The sequence below is a fragment of the Crotalus tigris genome, unplaced genomic scaffold (genome assembly GCF_016545835.1).
Source record: "Crotalus tigris isolate CLP2741 ecotype Arizona unplaced genomic scaffold, ASM1654583v1 scf7180000023738.1706062, whole genome shotgun sequence".
In the NCBI taxonomy this organism is placed as follows: domain Eukaryota; kingdom Metazoa; phylum Chordata; class Lepidosauria; order Squamata; family Viperidae; genus Crotalus; species Crotalus tigris.
In genome coordinates, this window is record NW_024100150.1 from 1,070,818 (window position 1) to 1,093,536 (window position 22,719).

At 36.8% G+C, this 22,719-nt stretch overlaps 3 protein-coding genes across 3 annotated transcripts; all 3 read left to right on the top strand.

Moving 5' to 3' along the window:
• Positions 1-5,325: 5,325 nt before the first annotated feature.
• Positions 5,326-9,039, top strand: LOC120298084 (olfactory receptor 12D2-like). The gene is made up of 2 exons (XM_039321418.1): positions 5,326-5,545; positions 8,318-9,039. The coding sequence occupies exons 1-2, from the start codon at positions 5,326-5,328 to the stop codon at positions 9,037-9,039; spliced, it is 942 nt and encodes a 313-aa protein (XP_039177352.1).
• Positions 9,040-12,687: 3,648 nt separating this feature from the next.
• Positions 12,688-13,656, top strand: LOC120298085 (olfactory receptor 12D2-like). Its single transcript, XM_039321419.1, has one exon. It carries the CDS (start codon positions 12,688-12,690, stop codon positions 13,654-13,656), a length of 969 nt encoding a protein of 322 aa, XP_039177353.1.
• Positions 13,657-17,939: 4,283 nt separating this feature from the next.
• Positions 17,940-18,975, top strand: LOC120298054 (olfactory receptor 12D2-like). The gene has a single exon (XM_039321403.1). It carries the CDS (start codon positions 18,006-18,008, stop codon positions 18,933-18,935), a length of 930 nt encoding a protein of 309 aa, XP_039177337.1. The 5' UTR covers positions 17,940-18,005; the 3' UTR covers positions 18,936-18,975.
• The last annotated feature ends 3,744 nt before the right edge of the window (positions 18,976-22,719 follow it).

Consider the following 22,719-nt stretch of genomic DNA (forward strand, 5'->3'; position numbering starts at 1 on the left):
TCTTATTGTTATTTACCTTAAAATCAGAGACTTTCCCATACTGGGTTATGATTTCCACCAAATCCCTTACCGAATCTGTTGGTTGAGATAATGTCCACAACCAAATCATCAGCAAAAGCTCTCAACCTATAATCATTCTTTTTTATTTTTATTCCCTTTATTGTAGTTGATTCATGAATTTTAATTAGTAAAATCTCCATTGTTAAAACAAATAACAATGGGGATAATGGACATCCCTGTCTTGTACCCTTTTCAATTTTAAATGCTTCTGTTGATCCCCCATTAATTATAATTTGTGCTGATTGTTGTTGATATATAGCCTTAAGAGCATATAAAAATTTATCCCCAAAATTCATTTTTTCTACAACTCTCAATAAAAATTGCCAATTTAACTGATCAAAAGCTTTTTCAGCATCCAAAAATATCAAAGGCGCAGGGATTTGTTTGTTCTTATCCAAATATTCAATTAGATTAACAATTTGTCTTACATTATATTTCATATATCTCCCAATTATAAATCCAGATTGATCACTATGGATCAATTGCTTCAAAATATGCATTAATCTATTTGCCAATATTTTCAAAAAAAGTAAAGTCTCTGTCTTCGATGTTCCGTTCTCACCAAATATCTCTAAGTTCCAAATCGTCCTTCAAATCAAAGAAAGCTTTAGGTAATTTCGCATGATTAGAAGATTTTAAAAAACCCTTCTTATCCTTACTTGAATCTAAAACACCATTCCAATCACCCATCATAATAACAAATTTATAATCCAATTGAGTTAGCTTCTGATGTAACAACTTATAAAACTGTTTTTGTTGTTGATTGGGGGCATATAATCCAATAATAAGAAATTTCTTGCCTTGTAATACTAATTCAATAATAACATATCTTCCTTGTGTATCAGAATCAATTAATTTAGCCAATAAGTCTTTTCTTACATAAATAACTATACTTCTTTTTTTTCCGGAGCAGAACCTATAAAATGTGATCCCAATTGTGAATTAATCAAATACTTTTGATCCTTTAGAGCAATATGAGTCTCCTGCAACCAAACAACATCATTCTTATGTTCTTTCAAATAATGAAATACTTTCTTTCTTTTCTGTGGTGAATTCAAGCCATTAACATTCCATGTCAAAAACTTTGCCATTCTTAATGGCTTGAAGCCTCTGGAACACTGCTTGAAGATCAGTTGTAGATGATCTCTTTGGTCTTGTCCCTCCCATGGGCTCTGTAGTAATCGAACCTTGTATTATGGATCCAACATCAGCCTTCTGCTGCTCCTTTTCTTTACGTCTATGTGCAGCACGAGTCATCCTCTGTTCCTTTGAATCAACTTTTACCTCCAAACACTGTTCCCTAGGTCCAGCCTGTAAATCAGCTGCAGCCAATAACATTGCACCTTCAGCTTGTTCTTCCGGCCTTTCTTCTGTTCTCTTAGATCATGGAGATGGTGGCGAACCTGCTTTCAGGACAGAAGTATAAAAATCTTTTGCTTTTAAAATTGTATTGAGTCTATAATGTGTCCCAGCATAGTTCACCACTATTCCAACAGGTATCTCCCATCTGAACTAAACCTGTTGATTTTTAAGCTCCTCAGCCAGAAAAGCAAAATCCTTTCTTTTTCTAAGGATTTTTGGAAATATTTCTTTTAAAATTATAACATCTTGGGTTGCAATTTGAAATCTCTGCTTATAAAAAGCTTGTATAATTTCATTACAAAATGATCTCCTAGAAAAATAAATAACCACATCTCTAGGTAAATTTCTCTGCCTCACAATCCATGAATTGACTCTAAATATTCTATCAATCTCTCTCAATATTTCCTCAGTTTCACATCCCAAAATAGGAGCAATATCTCTTGCCACCTCCTCTCTCAGATCCTCTCATGAATTCTCCTTCAATCCTCTTATTCGCAAAGCAAATTTCATGTCTCTCTATTGTGACATGATAACTTCATCCTGTGTTGTATCAATCTTATCTTCAACTTTACCAAGTCTGTTTTCTAATTTCGCAGTATTTTCCACAACGTCATCCACCCTGTCATCTACACATCCAATATAGGCGGCTAGCCCTTGGAATGCAAGCACAATGGCTTCCCTCATCTCGCTATTCTTATCCTCAAAAAGCTCTGCCACCTCAGTTTTAATCTCTTGCGCTGTTTCTTTCAAAGCATCTTGTATATCTTTAAGTATAAATGCCAGTGGTAGAGGAGAGGGTGGGGGTGACTTAGGCTTAGTTGTCTGAGTTACCGGAGAGGAGATTGAACCTTTAGGAACCACAGGGATTCCAAGACGCTTTGAAGCCATTTTATGTCTATTTAAAACCACTTCTTAGAAAATCAGCAATTCCAAAAAAAAGAAAAAGAAAGATTCTTGCTTTTTAAATAAATAGCCAAAATCTGTTACATATTTAAACTTTGTTGCCAAATATAAGTCTTTGTTAACTTTATTTCTGTGTGTTTATGGTGAGTAATGAATCCATGTAATTTAATATAGATGTTATTACATTTATTTATTTAGTATTTATTTATTTGTTTATTTATTATTTATTTTATATTTATTTATTTAATAAACAATTAGAATGCAATTAAAGCAGTTAAAACTATAAATACATTTTTTTAAAAAAAAACACAGTAAAGTGCATTTGAAAATATGCATACAACTAGGAAGGTTTATAAATACAGCAGTGCTATCTGATTTTGAAATCATAAGTGTCTTGTCATCCAAGCTTCCTCAACTCTGCCTTGAAAGTGCCAGAATATCAGAAATGATCAGTATATTTTCATGGAGTTTGGAATGAAACAAAAGTTGAGAAATGTTGTCCTTAGTCAAATGACCAGAAGCACAATATGCTACAAGGTGCACACTACTCAGGCCTAGTACATTAGTGATAAAAATGTGTTTATCCGATTTACAAAAAATACTCTTTTTTGCCTTTGTTTTCATCATAATTTCTCTTCTGGCATGTATAATAGCCATGGACAAGTCCTGCAGTAGATTCACAATGATAACATCGAGGTATCGTCATGTGGTAACAGTAAAATGTAATTATTATTCATTTTACAACTAACAAAGGTATTAATAGAAACCACACAACATACCAATTATTGCAGGTTCCCCTGTTTTGAAAGGGAAAAAAATTAATCCTTTGGGGAAAATATTTCTAAGCCTTAACCAAACCAAACCAAATCAAATCAGACCAAATCAAACCAAACAAAATATCCTTCTTTGTTGCTAATTAGATGAACAAATTGCTTACAGCCTTAACTGAAAATATTTATTCCCACATAAGCACACTACTTCATTAATTTCTAACTTTTCCCCAACGGTAGCAAACCATATTTTATATACCAAGCACACAATGCAACACACAAATAATTCAGGACATATTCTGATGTGAGATTTGGCTTCCTGTATCCTGTCTAAATGTACCTACTTGATTTTCTAGTCCTTAGGCAATGCTTCAACAATCATTCTTACTTAATTGAGTAGGAAATTTCTATAAGGTAAAAACTGCCTTAATATCTGATAGATATTAGATACTTACCTAACAAATGTTAGATATTAGCATTTTATTCAAGGATCTCAATTTGATCTATACATTCCTTCCATTATGGAAATGCAATGGAAACTATACAAATTTAGTATGATGTACCTGAAGATATGCCTAAACAACATTTCAGAAGAAAAGGCAAAGGAAACTTTATGTTTTCTCAGATGGAGACACTTCTCTAAAAATAAAAAAAAAGGTTCATGCTTTATCTACCTCTTGAGAGAATTAAAAAAATTGAGATTAAAACATGCATTGCCTAATTCATTTCAGTTTCCTGTAGTATATAGTATGCATTTAATCTGTATGAAGGCATGGAATCAACTTCAAATATTGAACAAATGGCAGCCTATTGCTCATCTCCTCAGTGCTGGCCAGTTTCATGTGATCATTTATAGAATAGTTTTTAGAACTATAATTAGTAATGTGTGAGCTTCCAGCAGGGTGAATAGAATGGTTCAGAGTAAGACTTGAAATTGAGCAGTGAAAACTTTAAATAAACAATTTTACCTGACATTATGAAACTGTAGTAGGCTTCCTGCATTTGGACAATATTCTATGCAATAACTGAGTTTATATAACTTCCAAGACTCAAATAAATTCCATTAACTATCCTGGTAAATGCACCATCTAAAACCAATAGTTTATAGGGAAGCATTTGAGCACAATTACAATCCAGAATTAGTGAATATTCTCCAGTCATAAATGTTGCCAGTAACTCTGGGTCAGTATATTGGAAATGAATGACCTTTGAAGCAAATATTTCACATAGCAGCATTTGTTGCCCTGAAAAATAAAGCACAATACTTTGATAAAAGGAAATAAAATGAATTGTCATGAACACTCATAGCCTATACTTGGAGAAAATAGTTCAATGTATGCTGAATTTAACTCATATTCTGAAACTTTGGACTCATGGCAAAAAAATCAGAGTTGTATTTCTCTTCTTCTGAAAGCAATTTTACATTAACTCTACATTCTGCAGAAACATATTTGTACTACTAAATGTTAATAAATTCAGCTAAGTCCTCTTTATTATAGTATAGATGTAGATAAGTTGCTAAACAGTATTAATAAAATAACAATCCTGATTTATTCAAGTATCAATAGCTGTTCTCTGTTTTTTCTGCGATGGTTTTCACTTCAGTTGGAAAATTTGTTATATTTTGTTGCTTATTTCTGCATTGGGAATAAAATTCTATTATTTTTTATCCTGCCATGCTATTGCTTTCTTTTTCTCTCTCTTTGTCTTTATCACTTTGGGCTTTCTTTAATTTGATCAAAGAATGTGATGTGTTCCGAGAATGAACACATCTCGATAGACTGAAACCTTATAACTTATGTCCCTTTAACACACAAGAAAAGATATGGAAAAAAGCCAACATATCATCCATCCTTACCCTTCCTTATTTGCCATTATGTGAATAGATTCATCATTTCTATTATGTTGAGTTTAATTTTTCAGAATTTACAAGTTTTTTCTAAATAATGAAAAATTTGCTAATATTTCCAACTATTTTGCTCCTTCATCATGTCTCCAATTTTGTTTGTCAACATCCAAACTGGTATAAAGACACCAAATAGTTTTACATGTCTTGAAAATTAAAATCTAATGATAATATATTGAATAAATGCATGAAGTATTTGTATGGATTGAATTTAATTACAAGATTCATGATTGAATGCATGTATTAAAAGTGGCTTTTTTGTTGTCATTTGCACAGCACTGTGAGATTCTCTCAAAACACTCACTTTTTTTCTTATTGACAGACATGAAGAACTGGACAGAAGTATCTGAATTTATTCTCCTTGGTCTAACAGGGGACCATAGGCTACAACAGGTTCTCTTCATATTTTTCTTGCTGCTCTATATAGCCTGTTTATTGGGAAATGGGGCCATTCTGACAGTCATTCTGGCTGAACCTCGGCTTCACACCCCCATGTATTTTTTTCTGGGAAACCTTTCTTGTTTGGATATATGCTACTTGTTGCGTCCTTCGCGAAATGGCAAGACATGAGAAGCAGTTGTAGTTCTCAGGAAACTTCTTTATTCTTTGGTTCAGCTTACAGTTAGAAGACGCCAACAACGCCCAAAACTCCTGGCCTCTTATATAGGCCATCCCCGGGTAAATCTGCAACTTTTGGCGCACCAGCACTTGCGCATGCGCACAAGTACTGACGACAGCCTGTCTGGTCCCGGGCAGCCTGCACCTGCCGGGACCATTTGCAATGCCCCGAGCCTGCTTGCACAGGCTCAGGACATAACACCCCTTCCCCCCGGTATTATGGTATTCCTCATACCATAATAACACATAACTCATTTCTGTAGTGTAGTGCCGTGCTCCCCAATACCAGGTATTCCTGGTCTTCCATCAGCCTCAGTGCTCTACTTTTCTACTAGTTCTGTTTTGCCAAGAGGGTTACAAAATCCTCCAAATACTTAGGAGATTTCCTTGCTCTCTGTGACCTCCTACATTCAGGGTGCTTGCCAAGTACCCTTTGACTGAGGGGCGATGCATGCCTGTCCCCCTTGTTTTGCCTTGGTGATTCCCAAGGACTGTGCTCCAATGCCTGGCCTGCTTGCTTGCCCAAGGGTCTGGTCAGGCCAGGGCTTCTTTCACTGTGTGACCTGGTTGTCCTGCCTAGCTGTAGGCTCTCTGGCCCTTCTAAGTGACTGTCACTGTTGGGCATTTCTGTAGAACCTCCTAGGTCCGTCCAAGACCTGTCAGGAGGCTGTCTACTGTCCCAAAACTCAGTTGTCCCCTGAGTGAAGTCAGAGGTGTTGTATTCGGGATTTGGTTCCTCGACCACCTCCCTGTGTGTTTGCCCCCTTCTAGGGACAGGGGTAGTGTCGGGCCAACTAGAAGGGCTCCCCCTCCCCCCTGGAAAAGACCCAGGAGTCTCACTGTCCCAAAACTCAGTTGACTCCACCTAGATGTGAAGCCTCAGAGGTGTTGCCTAGTCGGGATTTGGTTCCTCGACCACCTCCCTGTTCTTGTGTTTGCCCCCTTCTAGGGACAGTGGGTAGTGTCGGGCCAACTAGAAGGGCTCCCCCTCCCCCCTGGAAAAGACCCAGGAGTCTCAGCGGGATGGTCCCATTATATGACTGAGTCTAGTTGCCTGTTAAGGTAGTGGCCTCATGACGAATCATGTTAGCCTGCCCTTAACACACACTCCCTGAATGGAGTTTGACAAAGGTTGAAAGTCCTCTTGAGGTGGGAATCAACACAATGTCAAAAGGCCTCAGCTTGGCCTGAGTTCCAGTACCGGAACAAATCTTCCTAAACGTTTGCATGGAAATGATTGAAAGGGCGGACCCCGTATCCCTAGTTCATGGAAATGATTGAAAGGGCGGACCCCGTATCCAGTTCCATAGCTAATGGAACCCCTTGTAGCTTCACCTTAAGTGACAGCTTTTTCTTAATTGCCTTGTGTGTGCCTGTCCTATAGATGCTTCTTCACAAAGCGCAAAACCCCACCCTATTCTGGCTGGGAACCCTGGTACCTTTCAGGCGCAATTCTTCCCGAGGTTGTACCTTCTGATGGCCCAGGCACACAGCTGCAATGTGTCCTTGTTTTCCGCACACCCGGCAGATAGCGGAGCGGAACTTGCAGTCAGTTCTCTTGTGGCGACCTCCACAACCGATGCACTTGGGGAGAGCTGAAGTGCTTCCTCTTGGTTTTCCTTCCTTTGTGGGTTGGAGGCGGTCCACTTCCTCGTCAGGATCCTCCTCAGAGTTTCTTTGGACTTCTTCCTGGTGCACGGATGCAGCATCTGGACTGTTTCTGATCGGCCGCATGTTCTTGACGGCGCCGCCCGCTGCTTCTTCTGCGGTGACCTCTCTCAAGGCATCTTGGAAAGACAAGTCCTCCTTGGCAAAGAGTCTCTGTTGTAACCCTCGATGCCTTAGCCCGCATACGAATCTGTCCCTCAGTCGTTCTTTGAGGTCCTTGAACTCGCAATGTTTGGCGGCTTTCCTTAATGCGGCAATGTACTCCTTGGCCGATTCTCCGGGTCGTTGATCCCTCTGCTCGAAGGTGTGGTGCCACGCGATGATGGACATCTTAGGCTGGAAGTGCTCCTTCAGTAGCTTCTTTAGATCTGCGTGGCTGACAGACTCTAAAGGAACAGGTGCTGCGAGGTTCTCAGCGATTTCGAATGCGTCTTGACTGCAAACGCACAGCAGGGTGGCAGCCTTCAAGCCATCTTCCCTCACCTAGTTCACCTTGAGGTAGTTTTCCACCCTGGCTACGTAGGACTCCCACCTCTCTGGATGTGAGACATCGAATTCCGAAAGCCTTCCAATCTTTGCCATTTTTGTAGCAGGAAGGGTCTATCAGCCAGCTTACCCCCGAATGCACGCTGGATTGGCGGGTAGCTGCCGAGTCAACGATGTTCCTGCCGCTCAGGACTCACTCGGGTAAGCTTACACCTTTTCTGTTGATGTAAGGCATCCCACCTTCGTCACCAGTGTTGCGTCCTTCGCGAAATGGCAAGACACGAGAAGCAGTTGTAGTTCTCAGGAAACTTCTTTATTCTTTGGTTCAGCTTACAGTTAGAAGACGCCGACAACGCCCAAAACTCCTGGCCTCTTATATAGGCCATCCCCGGGTAAATCTGCAACTTTTGGCGTGCCAGCACTTGCGCATGCGCACAAGTACTGGCGACAGCCTGTCTGGTCCTGGGCAGCCTGCACCTGCCGGGACCGTTTGCAATGCCCTGAGCCTGCTTGCACAGGCTCAGGACATAACACTATTCAACAGTGACTGTACCAAAAATGCTAAGGGGATTCCTTAGAAAGCACCAGTCTATTTCTTTTATTGGCTGCCTCACTCAACTGCACTTCTTCCACTTCCTGGGCTGTAGTGAAGTTGTGCTTCTGGGCATCATGGTATGTGACCGCTATGTGGCTATCTGCAATCCATTGCATTATACTCTCATCATGAATAAATGGGCTTGTATTACCCTAGCTGGAGTCACATGGGCCACTGGATTTTTTTATGCCTTAATGCATACAACTGTGACCTCTCAACTTGTTTTCTGTGGCCCCAATCTTATCCCGCATGTTTTTTGTGACATCAAACCCCTCTTGACATTAGCTTGCAGTAGTACAAGACTTAGTTATGTCCTGCTAAATCTTGTTACTGGTTCAATTGCTTTTTGTTCTTTCTCTTTCACTCTTCTTTCCTATTTTTACATCATTTCCTTTCTCTTCCTTAAAGTCCAGTCATGGCAGAACTGTTGGAAAGCCTTCTCCACCTGTACTTCTCACCTGACTATTGTGGCAATGTTCTATATACCAGTATTGTCTAACTATATGTTTGCTTCTGCCAGTGGTTCTTCTGATAAAGACCTGATCATCTCTCTTTTATACAGTGTTGTTACACCAGTTTTAAATCCTCTGATCTATTCTTTAAGGAATCATGAAGTAAAAAATGCTATAAGGAAGATTCTAATGCAGAATGTCATTTTTAAAATAATATGAATGCTTTTATTTTGGGCAAAAGAGATTAAATGCTGCTCAAGGTGCTCTAATGCTTAGTTCCATGTTACACAGAAGAATTATTTCTATATCTTCCCCTTCTTTTAAGGTCATCCTATAATTAGCTCAAGTTTCTGAAGCTGCTAAAGTGGTTTAAAATATACCAGCAAATAGACCTATTTTTTTTTAATGTGCATTCCATGGGCTTTCTATTTTTACCATTATAATTTATTTAAATTAAAATGCAGGATTTATATTTTTAATTGGGTTTGTCCTTTTATTGCATATTACTGAAAGACATTAGGAACTAGTAGGATCAAAATCTAAATAAATGAATGAATACAGATAGAATTTTATATTGTAACTAATTTTTTATTACTTAAAAAAATACTACTGATGATTCTGACTGTACAGCTGTAGTTTCAATAAACTTTCTCAAGAGTGCATAACAGGAGTTTCTTTCAAAAGTAAAAGAGAAAATGAAGACTTATGGGGAATAAAGAATTATGGTGGATTTGAAAAAATAGCTATGCACATTTTTCTTAGTAGTTCTTTTTACCATATCCTTTTAGCTGGAATTTCAGAAATTGGATGGCAAGCATCTCTCCATATGTATTAATATATACAACTACTGCTATTTGTGAGCTGGGGAGATGGAGCCCTACCCAATCTAGGAGTTCTTCAAATTGCTTCATGAAATATAGCAAACTGCTTCATGAGTATGTTTGTCTTCACTTGAAAACATACAAAATAGTTCTTTGACATTTTAAAGCAACCTTTTAGAGCATTTTAATTCCTTTGCCTGATGTTTTTAAGAATGTTCTTTTTTCACAGTCCTGCTTTGGATTGATCACTGAGAATCAGGGCATTCCCTAGATAACTAATACAGCAGATAGCATATTTCAGGGCAAAAGCTTATTTTGGGACTTCATGGATCTTGGTTTCTACTTGTTTCTATATATTGGGGTAGATAGTTCTTATACAGAGAGAAGCAATGAGAGAGAGAGAGAGAGAGAGAGAGAGAGAGAGAGAGAGAGAGGGAGAGAGGGAGGGAGGGAGGAAGGAAATTTGATTAAAACAGAGAAAAAAGAACTTTTGGATTTTTTTATGAAAACTCGACAAGAAGAATGATAAGTCTTCCAAGGAATTAAGATAAGGAGACAATGCAGTTAGTAAGGTATATTACAAAAATGTCACCATGTAAATTCTAAATCTTGAGTTTCTTTTTTTTCTCTTTGTTTATATGCCACCCATCTCACTCTGGAGCGACTCAATATAATATAATGAAAGATAATATAATCCCATACTGATGTGGGTAGTTTTACCCACTTCAGACAAAAGCTGTTGAAGGAGAGGAGGAGGTTGATGTCACATTCTCATCTTTTTCCTTTTTGCGTTGGTGGCTTTCATTTTGTTCTTAAAGTGGTATGTGCAAGAATATTCCATGTCATGTTGGTAGGCAGAAATAACAGGAAAACCTCTTTGGAGTGTTATAATACAGAATTATTCAAGGGGATTCTTGTCTTTTGAATGCTTGGCTAGAACCGCATTGATTCTTCTAAGTCATTATCTGAGTTTCATGTCTGTGTTTCTTGCCTTGACCCATACACAGATTATTTCATGCATCCCTAGTCCTTATTACTGCATCAAACAATACTTTCAATCATCATTGGCTTATACTTGAATATTTTCTGTACATTTTTTTTACTGAAAATAAAAATAGAAACATGGCCTATTTTAACACCTGGAGGAATAATAAATTTATCCATTGAGATTATAGTTGAATAATTGGCTGCAAATTATAGTTGAATAATTAGCTACACAAATTACATGCATAATCAATTTCAACAAATGTATTCCCTCACAACCAATCAAAAATGATTGGTTCATTGGGTGGTTACTTTTTTCCTCTAATGGCAAGAAATGACGTTTTATAAAGCAAACATGTTTTGCAAAGGTGAAAATCATTCAAGATACTTTCTATAAGGAAGGTTGATTATTTGCATCCCTTCCAATTACATTCTGTTGTTTCCTTTGACTCTTGGGCAAATTTATCTTCAGTTATAATTTTCTCTTATTTATTGGGAAAGAAGTCTCAATGAGGTATGAATTATCTAAATATTTAACTTGGACTCAAAATATTACAGTATGTTTGACAAATAATATACAGGTACCTATTTTTTTTGAGGCAGGCAAACATACAATAAATGTGCCTAAGCAAAAGAACAAAGAAAAAACAAGTATTCATCATGATATTTGAAGACCTAACATATATTAATCCAGAAGGTAGTAGCTGTATGATATAATTATTATTCTGACCAACACAGATTTTTAGAAGATTCAGTTTGAAGGACAGGCTTTCTCAATTTTCTTGCTTGACAAAGGAACTGTCAGAAAAGAGATATGGGTATATTTTGAAAAATCCTGCAGAGATTTCACTCACTAGTTTCAACTGTTGACTTTAAAAAATGAAATATTGCATAGCAAGAATTTATTTCTTTATTATCCACCTTTTTAGCATTTTTATAAATAACTTAATGCATCAGACATACCTAATATTCCTTCCTGCCCCTATTTTTCCCACAACAATAATCCTCCCTATGTTGAGATTGGGCTGAAAGAGAGTGACTGGCTTATAGTCACTCAGATGGCTTTTATGGTTAAGGTGGGACTTGAACTCATGTGCTCTCATATGCTAGCCTGGTGCCTTAACCACTGCATCAAATTGGCTCTTTTTATAATTCCATAATATGTAAAAATATATGTTGTAAAGCAAATAGCTCAGCATACCTGCAATGAGTCTTCTCTTGGCAATAGTAGCTCACTATCTTTTTGCATATTCATTCATACAGATAGAACAAAAAACAAAACCATTCATACCTCAATTGGCAAGGAACTGAGGTCTATGAGTGTTATACAAAACCAGTATTGTAGGAGAAGGAGAGTGGCGTGTATTAAAGGGAGAATCTTTAAAAGACTTTGGGAATACTCTGGGGAAAAGAAGCTTGGAAATGGGATTAACAGCTGGTAGCTTTCATTACATCCCAACAAAATTCTATGGCATAATACTGTATGACAGGTTCAAAAAATTGCATCTTGTAATTTATCTCTAGCCTTTCATATTGTCAAAATAAATTATCAACATCTCCATGTTTTTGTTTGTTTTTTTTAAAGAAGGTGACCTGTTTTTTTTTTTTCAGTGTTTGCTGATAATGTTTCTCACTGATTTATGAGCACTAAAGGCACATCTCAGTTAATAAATAATTTCAGAATCTGGAAACCTAAAAGATTGTGTTCTAAAAAAGAGAACAAAAACCAGTAGTGTTAACCAAAAATAGTGTAAATTAAAACTACTGAGTTGAAGAAAGCACTTTTCTCCTCCCGTAGTGACCAAAATCATTCTACTATTTCTGCAAAGTGGCAGAGGCAAACACTTTTTAAATACATGTTTAGGTGACTCCATTATGTTTGCCACTGTAGCTCTGTCACTGATGGTAGTACTATCAGCAAAATTGTCTTTATCTATATATCTGTGTCATATTACATTGTCTCTGTCATGCTCAGAAATGAGATTGAGTTAAAACAGATGAGATTTAATGCTTTATAGATATTTATCTCATTTGTTTGTTATTTTATTTCCTTTTTTTAGTGATGGAAAACCAAACAGAAGTAAACAAATTCATTTTAATGGGCTTTACCATTCACTACAATTTTCAGTATCTTGTCTTTACAATCTTCCTGCTTTTGTATTTGGCTACATTAATGTGGAATGGTGCTATTATAATTATACTTTTAGCTGTACCACACCTTCACACTCCTATGTATTTTTTCCTTGGAAACCTTTCCGGCCTTGATATTTTCTTTTCAACAGTCACTGTACCAAATATGCTAGCTGGATTTCTTTCAGAGCTACACACAATATCCTTCAAATACTGCATGGTCCAGCTACACTTTTTCCATTTCTTGGGAAGCAGTGAAGTCATTCTCCTTGGAATCATGGCCTATGACCGTTATGTTGCAATATGTGATCCTCTGCGGTACACCCTCATCATGAGAAAAGAGGTTTGTCTCCTAATGGCAGCAGCTGCCTGGTCTGCTGGATTTTTCCATGCCTTGATGCATGCAGTGGTGACTGCTCACCTCCCCTTTTGTGGATCAAATCGCATTGAACACTTTTTCTGTGACATCAAGCCTTTGTTGAAACTGGCCTGTGGTAGCAAATACCTGAATCTTATGCTCCTCAGTATTGTAACCAGTTGTATTGTTATGGGTCCTTTTATTTTCATACTTCTCTCTTACTTCTATATTATTACTTTCCTTCTTGCAAAGGTTAAGTCCAGGAGTGGTTGGCAAAAAGCCTTCTCTACTTGTGGATCCCACCTAACTGTGGTGGCTTTACTTTATGTTCCTGTATTATTTAATTATATGATTCCCACTGTGGGTAATTCATCAAAACAAGATATGATAATAACCCTTATATATAGTGCAATTACTCCAGTTTTAAACCCACTTATTTATACATTGAGAAATCAGGAGGTTAAGCTAACAATGAAGAAAGTATGGAGAAAAAGCAACCTCTTTTTGGTTAATGGAAATTTTGGAAAGATATTGCAGTTATGATGGTTCAGTATCACAAGTGGACCTTCTACCATTTCTCAAGCTAGAGTTCTTCAAATAAGCTCTTTTAGATATTTTGAAATTCCTAAAGTTTCCTAAGGAATATAAGATTCTCACAAGCCTCTTTTCCTAACCATTCTTAGATAAATTAATTTACAGCTAAGGAGATATTTTCTGAGTGGCGGGATAAAAATTTCACTTGATGAGTTATTTTTTTTTGAGTTAAAAAGGAATAAATATTTTTTTAAAAAAAGACTTGAAAACATTTGTCAAAAAGCTTAAAAAGTAGTCAGTGTAAGAAAATTTAAAATAAGCTTAACAATTCCATGCTCCATTAGATCATAATTTCACAAATATTTCTTTACTTTAACAAAGAACCAGAATAACTATGTATGGGCAAAAAAGCAGTGGGACTGCCTGCTGGCTTCCCCATTGACTTTCTTTGTGGAAAGTTGACAGGTAGCATCAGAAATCTTCTGTGTTGTCCTACTTACACCCACCCACATTTTGAGGAGTTAGGAATCTTTATTGAAGATACCAACTCTGAATTGCTATTCCCAAGAAATTCCCTTCACCAGCAAACAGAACACCTGCAATGAGTTCAAGACAAGGCAAGTCTACTGTGTCAGGACAAGTCCACAAAACCAGAACAAATCCCCACATCCAAGGCAAATCCACAAGACAAAGGGTAATTCTAATAAGCAAAGCCAAATCCACAAAGTCAAAGTAAATCCATAGGTCATAAACAAGTCCAGAGTCCCTGAAACACAATGCAAAGCCCAAAATAAGAGTCACAAGCACAGGAGCACACATAGCCAGGAAACTGACACATTGTTCTGAACATTGTTCCCCTCCTTCCATTTTGCTAAATAGCCAGCTCCTGGTGCAGACCATTAAGAAGGGACGATGATGCCACCTCACAAGTAGTCAGACTGACATCCACTGCTCCTGTCTTTTCTTTGCCCTATGTATTCTCAGATCAGATGGAGAAGGCAGTTCTTCTTCCTTATTGCTGACAGCTGTGTGCTCCTACTTCCAAAGCTTCAGGACTTTCCTGCTGCAGCTGTGCTTCAACCATCCTACTTTCAACTGGCTGCTCATCCAGTTGCCACTCCACCTAATTTGGATTCACAGCCCCAATCTTGGAGCTACTGGTTTTCCTCCTGATATGCCTGGGATCAACTCATCCTCCTTTGAATCAACATCAAGAGAGGCATCTGGGGAAGGGTCTTTCTTTCTTTCCTTTCTTCCTTCCTTTCTCCCTTCCTCCCTCCGTCCCTCCCATTTTCCTTCCCTCCCTTTCCTGTCAATTTTCCTGTTTATTTATTTGAGAGAAGTTTGCAGGGAGAAATTCATGATTCATGATTTTAATGATTGGAGAATATTATCTGGCAGGATCTAGGAGAAGGACTTTTTCTGCTGCTGTACCTGCTCTATGAAACTTAATTCCCTCCAAGGTCAGGTGGCCACAACTTTGATGGTCTTTCAGAAGGACCTGAGGATCTGGCTTTGCTATCTGTCCTGGGAAATAGAGAATGGTGGGCAGCCCATAAAATGGCTATATTGTTCTTGAACTCCTGGTGACTACTGTTGATTAATTGTTTTTGAAGTTTGTATTATTTGCACGGTTGTTGTATATTTTGGATACTGCTTATGTTTTTATTGTAAACTACACAAAGTCATTAATGTGAGTTGGTTGGCTGTATAAATTGAATGAATGAATGAATGAATGAATGAATGAAAACTTCATGCCAGAAACTACTCTGTTTATAAAAGGGAATTAAATCACTCTTTTTTCACATGCAGTAATAGTGTCTGCAAGATACTGTATATACTGTAGGTCTGGCTTTCCTTAGGAGTCAACAGCTTTCAGAAGTTAAAAAAAAATCAACTGGATACAAATAATTTAAAAAAAACATGGAAATAATGCAGTAGCAAAGTAAATGATCAGAAGAGGAAATATCAAAAAAGTAGCTATTGGGCATTTATTAAAGTTCAAATTCAAGAGTAATTTATGTTTAACATTTCCTTCAGTTTGAGAAGGCAGAGAGTTTTTATTTTTTATTTTTTTTGTTTTTTTGGATCCATAATTTAAAGCAAACTGAATGACCTGAACTTCTCAGATCAACATAAGAGTTGGAGCACAATAGGCTTTGGTTGCTTCACTTCTCTCAATTTTACAACACAAATTGGTTTATTTTGAAGAATATGGTATCTTGGTGATATAAACAGAAAAATAGATGTGGGTTATTTTATATCTGTTTTAAATCAAGGGAAATTAACTGAATATACATGATTAAAAACATTTAAAGCTACCAATGAATCTAAATAGTACCACCCCACTGTTTTTGTTAATTTTGCAATCCTCCTTCAAGCAGATTAATCCCACTGCATGTTTTTCTCAATTAAGTTTCATCACTTTCATCTCAAACATCTTTAATCCTCTCTTTAAATAGTACTAGGAAGCACAAGATGGTGAGAGATGGTGAGACATCTAGACATACAATAGTTGCCACATATTGTGTTGCATCTGGCCCTGAGGTGATTTATTTTCAAACTCAATATGATGTCCATACTGATACCCAAGATATATTATGTAGTAGCATGCACTGAGAGAGTGAATATTAATAAGTAGAATATCTAAATTATTTGCCACATCCCTTGTTCTTAATGCTACTTTAAAGGTTAATTTCAGTCATCATTGTCTTATTATTATAACAGACTCTCCTATCTTTTTTTCTGTCTTCATATTCCAAAATATTGAGGGGAGGGAATGGGAGTATTTTTTTTCCTACTGAAATTATAATTTAGTAAATGGCTGCACAAATTATGTGCATGCTCAAAATACACAAATATATCCCCCTAAGAACAATTAGAAACTCTATTCCACAGATTACTCCTTTTTTCCCTAATGGCATGTTATGTTTTATAAACAAATCACATTTTTGAAAACATGCAAATCATTCTGGGTGTGCTTTACAAGTAAGGCTGATTACTTGCATTCTTGTGTGCTTTACAAGGAAGGCTGATTACTTGCATTACACACAGCTGATTTTTTTTTAATTCTTGGGCCATTTTATCTTCAATGATCTTTCTTTATGCCCTAGTAGAAAAAAGGTCTTATCAAGGTATGAACTGTTTATGTAGCAGATATAGATATTAGAGTTGAAATTCATTTTTTTCAGGGGATTTCTATTTGACACTTTCTTCACCTATTCTTTGGTAATATATAAGTGTATATTTTCTGTGGTACATGATTAATCTATGTAGGGGAAAACAGGCTGAGATAAAATTATTATTCATGATATTATTCAAAATATAAATCCAGTGATCTGTAGCTACATGGTATCCCACACAGAAAATCTGAAAAGCCTGACTGAAGGATCAGACTTCTCAGTTTTCCTAATAGATGAAGGTACTGCCAATAAAAAAAATATGGAACACATATCTGGATATTTTCTAAAGTTAATAATGATTATGTGGAGAGATAACATAAAAGTTTTCATTGTTGGTTTTTTTTTAAAAAAATATTACATGCCAAATATATTTTATTTAATGGTAATCATTTCAATCACAAAATTGTTATTTACCATCCTAGACCAATAACAGTAATCTATAATATAAAGATAGATATAACAGAAAATATAGCATAGAGCATTTGCAGTGAGCTGCTTTTAACCACTGTAAATTGAAGCTCTTGTGATATTGATCTATACATACTGATAGTTTTGTTGGTAAGGAATTGAAGCAGTGTTAGTTTAAATTCTGATGGATATTGAATAGCAAAGTGTAAACTTTTTAAAAAATCAGAAGAACTCTGAGAAGAAGAAGCTTGGAAACAAGAGATAACAGCTGGCAGATATATGTCTATGGAAATTCTCAGTTATTTGATCACATTTCACTCTTCATCCAAGAAGCTTCTTTAGCTCAGATTGGACAAGAAGTAAAATGTCTTCAAAGAAAAACAAGAAGGGCCAGTTGCCTCATGAAAAAGCATCTTTGGGATAGCTGGACGGTATGAAGATTCACCACCAAAATTCTAGGCCATAATCCTGCAGGACAGATTTAAAATTAAGAATGAATTGTTCTACTATCAGAGTCAGGTTTACATTTTATAAACTTACCTCTACCTGGATGGTTTTGCCACTATGGCTATGTCACTGTGGCTCAATAAATAAAATAGTGTCATTATTTATCCAAATCTCTATATCCCAATATTATCTTGCTGTCTTACTCAGAAGATGGATTAAGTTTGGGTAGATACATATGTAGTGTACTTAGCTAAATATATTTTTTTTAATTTTTTAACATCTAATTTATCCTGCATAATCTTTTTTTTTTACTTTTTAGTGATGGAGAATCAAACAGAAGTGAGTGAATTCATCTTAATGGGGCTGACAAATCTCTTCAGACTTTATAATGTACTTTTTATAATCTGCTTACTATTATACTTGGCCACATTAGTGGGGAATGGTGCTATAATTGTTGTTATTTTAATTGAACCACACCTTCAAACTCCCATGTACTTTTTCCTTGGAAATCTTTCCTGCCTTGACATCTTCTATTCCACAGTTACTGTTCCAAAAATGCTAGCTGGATTTTTTTCACACATTTCCTTCAAGGGCTGCATAGCCCAGCTGCATTTTTTCCACTTCTTGGGCAGCACTGAAGTCATTCTCCTTGGAGTCATGGCCTATGATCGCTACGTTGCAATATGTAAACCTTTGCATTACACTCTCATCATGAGAAAAGAGGTTTGTCTCCTAATGGCAGCAGCTGCCTGGTTCATTGGCTTTTTCCATGCCTCGATGCATGCAGTGGTAACTGCTCGTCTTCCCTTCTGTGGACCAAATCATATTGAACACTTTTTCTGTGATATCAAGCCTTTGTTGAAATTAGCCTGTGGTAGCACATACCTTAACCTCATGCTCCTTAGTACTGTGACCAGTTTTGTTGCTATGACCCCTTTTATCATCACAATAATTTCCTATCTCTACATTATCACTTTCCTTCTCTTCAAAATACAGTCTCAGAGTGCTCAGCAAAAAGCTTTCTCCACATGCGGATCCCACCTGACTGTGGTGGCTTTACTTTATGTTCCTGTGCTGTTTAATTACATGCTTCCCACTGTTGGTGCCCCATCACAACAGGAGATGACATTAACCCTCATATATAGTGCAGTTACTCCAGTTTTAAACCCACTTATCTATACATTAAGAAATCAGGAGGTTAAAAGGGCAATGAAAAAAATTGTTAGGAAAAAGATTTTCAGTTTCTCATGAAAACAAAAGCTGGAATGATATTCTCTCCATGATGGTTCAGTTTCACAAATAAAAATTTAAATTTGCCAAAACTGGCATTATTCCAATCCATTCAGTTAATTGATTGATTGATATGATTATATAAATCCACCAATAGCTGTTTTGATATGCAATGGACAGCAAATAAATTTAATAAATAGTCATCCCACCATTTTTTTAACATTTTATACCAGCAAAAATAATTGAGATGACATTGACATGACAATATGCTCTTTAGAAGAAAAAATGAGTTAGTCTGAGCAGTGAGCTTTTTTGTTTGTGGCTGAAGTTGATCATGATCCTAGTCCTATTTCTACAAATTGATCCTTAAACAATTCTCCATCTCTCCTAACCTTTCAATTCTCATTTATTTATTGGATGAAAATCATTTGAAGCCTGTTTGAATTACTTATGGTGGGAAAGTCTGATTTGTAAGTATCCTATTAATGTACAATATTACTTTGCTTTATAATACAGAATCAAATAGCATAACCATAAATGCTCCTTACTGGTCTCAATATGATTTACTCCCCCCAATTAAACAAAATAAAATGTTTAAATTACACTCCTTTGAAAAATTATTTCAGCTCATTTGAAAATCATGTTGATGAGCTATTAGAATGTCATCTATAAATTTGGTGCGTAAAAGTATGTGTCACCTGGTTCCCCAGAAATATAATTATCTTGACATGTGTCCCAGGTGAAAGGAGTATCTGGAATTTAGGATATAGTGTGACAACTGATTGTATAGAAAAAAAAATCTGCTCATGCTGCTGCATTCTGTACCAGCTGAAGCTTCCATATGCACTTCAAAGGTAGCCCTTATACTACATTTTAGTAGTCCATTCAGGAGATGATCGGGGCATGAATAACTGAGCAAAATCTCATAATCCAGGAATGGGCACAACTAGAGGACAGCAGAAGTTTTGCAAAGATGCTCCTGGTTATGGCTTCCATCTGCTCCTCAGGCAGGAGTTATGAAGCCAGAAGGACCAGGTTGTGCATCTGATCTGTTTGGGACAGTTCCACCCATCCAGTACAGAAGATGGTTAAGTCCCAGATTAGTAAGGCCTTAAAACCTCTAGCCATTCAGTCTTGCCAGGGTTTAAGGAAGTACCTGTTATTCCCCATCAAGATTCCTACATTCTACATGATAGGACATTTGTAGCACTGCTATGGCATTTCTAGGGGCTCAGAGATATAATTGAGTCTTGCTAATATATAGATGATATTTTATCCATAGTGATAGATGAGCAGTTTCATGTAGATGTTAAACAGATCAAGTAGAATCAGGATCAATGCACGGCCAACATCCCATTTCTTCCAGAGATCATTTAAAACTTATGAACAAGGCTGTTTCCTTCTGTGTCCAGGCATGAAATTTGACTGAAAGGCATCTAGATAATTCACTTCATCTAGGGTTCACTGAAGCTGCTGCATGACCACCTTCTCCACAACCTTACTTAGAAAAGGGAGATTGGACACTGGATTAAAAATGTCCATTATGGTAGGATTCTGTAATGCCTTCTTAAGGATGGGGATGAACCTATATATCCTTAAAAGGTGAAGAAAAACTGCCTCCCTCGAAAATGAATTAACAATTGCCAGAATTGTCCCATTCAGGGCAGCAAGCTAGCATGGTTCTAAGAGGAAGGTGGTGTGGTTTGCAATCAGGATGATCCCATCTACTTCCTGAGACCCAGCAGATTCAAACCATTCCAATATAACAGGGTAGTAAGACTTTGCCAGATATCTTCACCAGAACTTCACTAAACTGGTATCTAACTGGGAATGAATTTGGGCAGTTTTGTCCAACAGATCCTCTGAAAATTCCTCTTTCCAGCTCTGCACATGAATCTCTGAGTTCCCCTTGTTCAAATGGGCTTGGGTCAAAAAAAGCCAGGCCAGAAGACAGCAATCTGCAGACACAATAAGGATATAGATACTTTGCCATCCCACCATCACAGGCTGGGCATTAGTAGCTGCTCTCACCTATACTTGGTTATGTTCATCCTTTATTGATCTCTAGCGATGCTCTGAACATTTTTTCTATCATTTCATCTCCCTCAGCAATTCTGTAAACCAGGGAAAACAATGGAATCCATAGCAAAAATAAAGTCATACAGGGACAATCTGATCCAAGGCATTGTCACCTTCATAACACCCTCTGGATCATACAGATCATTAGGAACAATCTCCAGCTCTCTCTGGAATCTTTCCAGTTCATTCAGTCATCAGGGTAGGACCAATCAAATTGATCCCATATCTATGTGGCATGAGCTGGATCACATGGTTCCCAGGGCATGAACTCACCAGTGCAAGTGAGTCACAAACAGCTCCCTCAAATCCAGATCATTTGGTCACTGCTTTGACAAAAAATCAAATTGTGTGACCATGTCTCCTGAGCTATTATAGACTCCATTACCAGGAAAGACAGGTTGAAATCCCCCAGGATCATAAGCCTGGGAATTCCACTGCGAACCCTGAAATGGAATCAAGGACCTCAGATAGGAAGGTTGCTATTCAGCAAAGAGGCTGGTGCCATAGAATTCAAGTTAAGGAATGTTGCCAGTTGACTAGATTCTAAGGCTGTTAGTTGCAGAAAAGCTGATTCCTAGAATGTTTCTGGATGGCAAGATAAATTAGGATGCCCACTTTGAACTGTATTTGATATCTGTATCTAGTTCTCCATTGCCTGGAAAACTGCCTGTTATATTAAGGATATGTATGATTATTTTTTAACATGATCTTTATACATTATGAATTTTCATTCATCTCTCATCTTTAATACCACTTAAAATGTTAATTTCAATCCTCACCTTGTTATATATTAAAACATATTCTCCTACATTTATTATTGGAAGTATAAAAAAATAATGCCTCTATTCTAATGCCTTGGGAAACAATTTTATTCATTAATGTTAATTAGTTACTCTCATCCAATACCTTTATCCCTATATGGGCAATCAAGACCTATTCGTTCATGAATTGTATATTTTTCCCTAGTGGTAAGAAATTATGCTTTATAAGACAAATACATATTGAAAAAGTAAAAATCATTCAAGAGGCATTCTGCAAGAGAAATTGATTACTTGTATCCCTTCTTTTATATTGTTAATGTTTTTGGCTCTTGGGCCATTTTATTTTCAGTTACCATTTCCTCACAGTGAGAGCCAGTTGGTGTAGTGTTTAAGGCATCAGGCTAGAAACCAGGAGACCAGGGACTAGTTCTAGTCCTACCTTAAGTACAAAAACAGCTGGGTTACCTTGGACCAGTCACTTTCTTTCTTTCCTGGAAAGGAAGCAATGGCCAACCACTTCTGAAAAACCTCTCCAAGAAAACTTTAGGGATATGTCCAGGCAATATCTGAGAACTGGACACAACTGAACAGAAGTAAAACAACAACAACAACCAATTCCTCATATTTAGTTTCAGAATCTACTGTTGCTCCATTTTGCTTCCTCATGCTATAGATGCTTCTTCCCTGACATTTTAAGAAACAACCAAAGAGGCTGGATATGGATGCATAATTTTATTTTTCTTTAATATATGTGAATATTGGTATTATCTGCAGTTTAGTAAAGCCTATCACCACTAATTAAACACATATTAAAGGTGAGTTAGCTTACTGAGAAAATAGTAACATTCTCATACACTATGTAATAGTGGACATATTGCAATATTCAGATAAAACAAATATTAATGAATAGCTTTCTTTGTGTCCTGCACCTCTTTGAATTTCCTACTTCATTTTAAAAATAAATA

Coding starts and splice junctions, on each gene's coding strand:
- LOC120298084 (XM_039321418.1), top strand. CDS start 5,326: ATGAAGAACTGGACAGAAGTATCTGAATTTATTCTCCTTGGTCTAACA. Junction 5,546..8,317: donor GGATATATGCTACTTGTTGC/GTCCTTCGCGAA, acceptor ACTATTCAACAG/TGACTGTACCAAAAATGCTA.
- LOC120298085 (XM_039321419.1), top strand. CDS start 12,688: ATGGAAAACCAAACAGAAGTAAACAAATTCATTTTAATGGGCTTTACC.
- LOC120298054 (XM_039321403.1), top strand. CDS start 18,006: ATGGAGAATCAAACAGAAGTGAGTGAATTCATCTTAATGGGGCTGACA.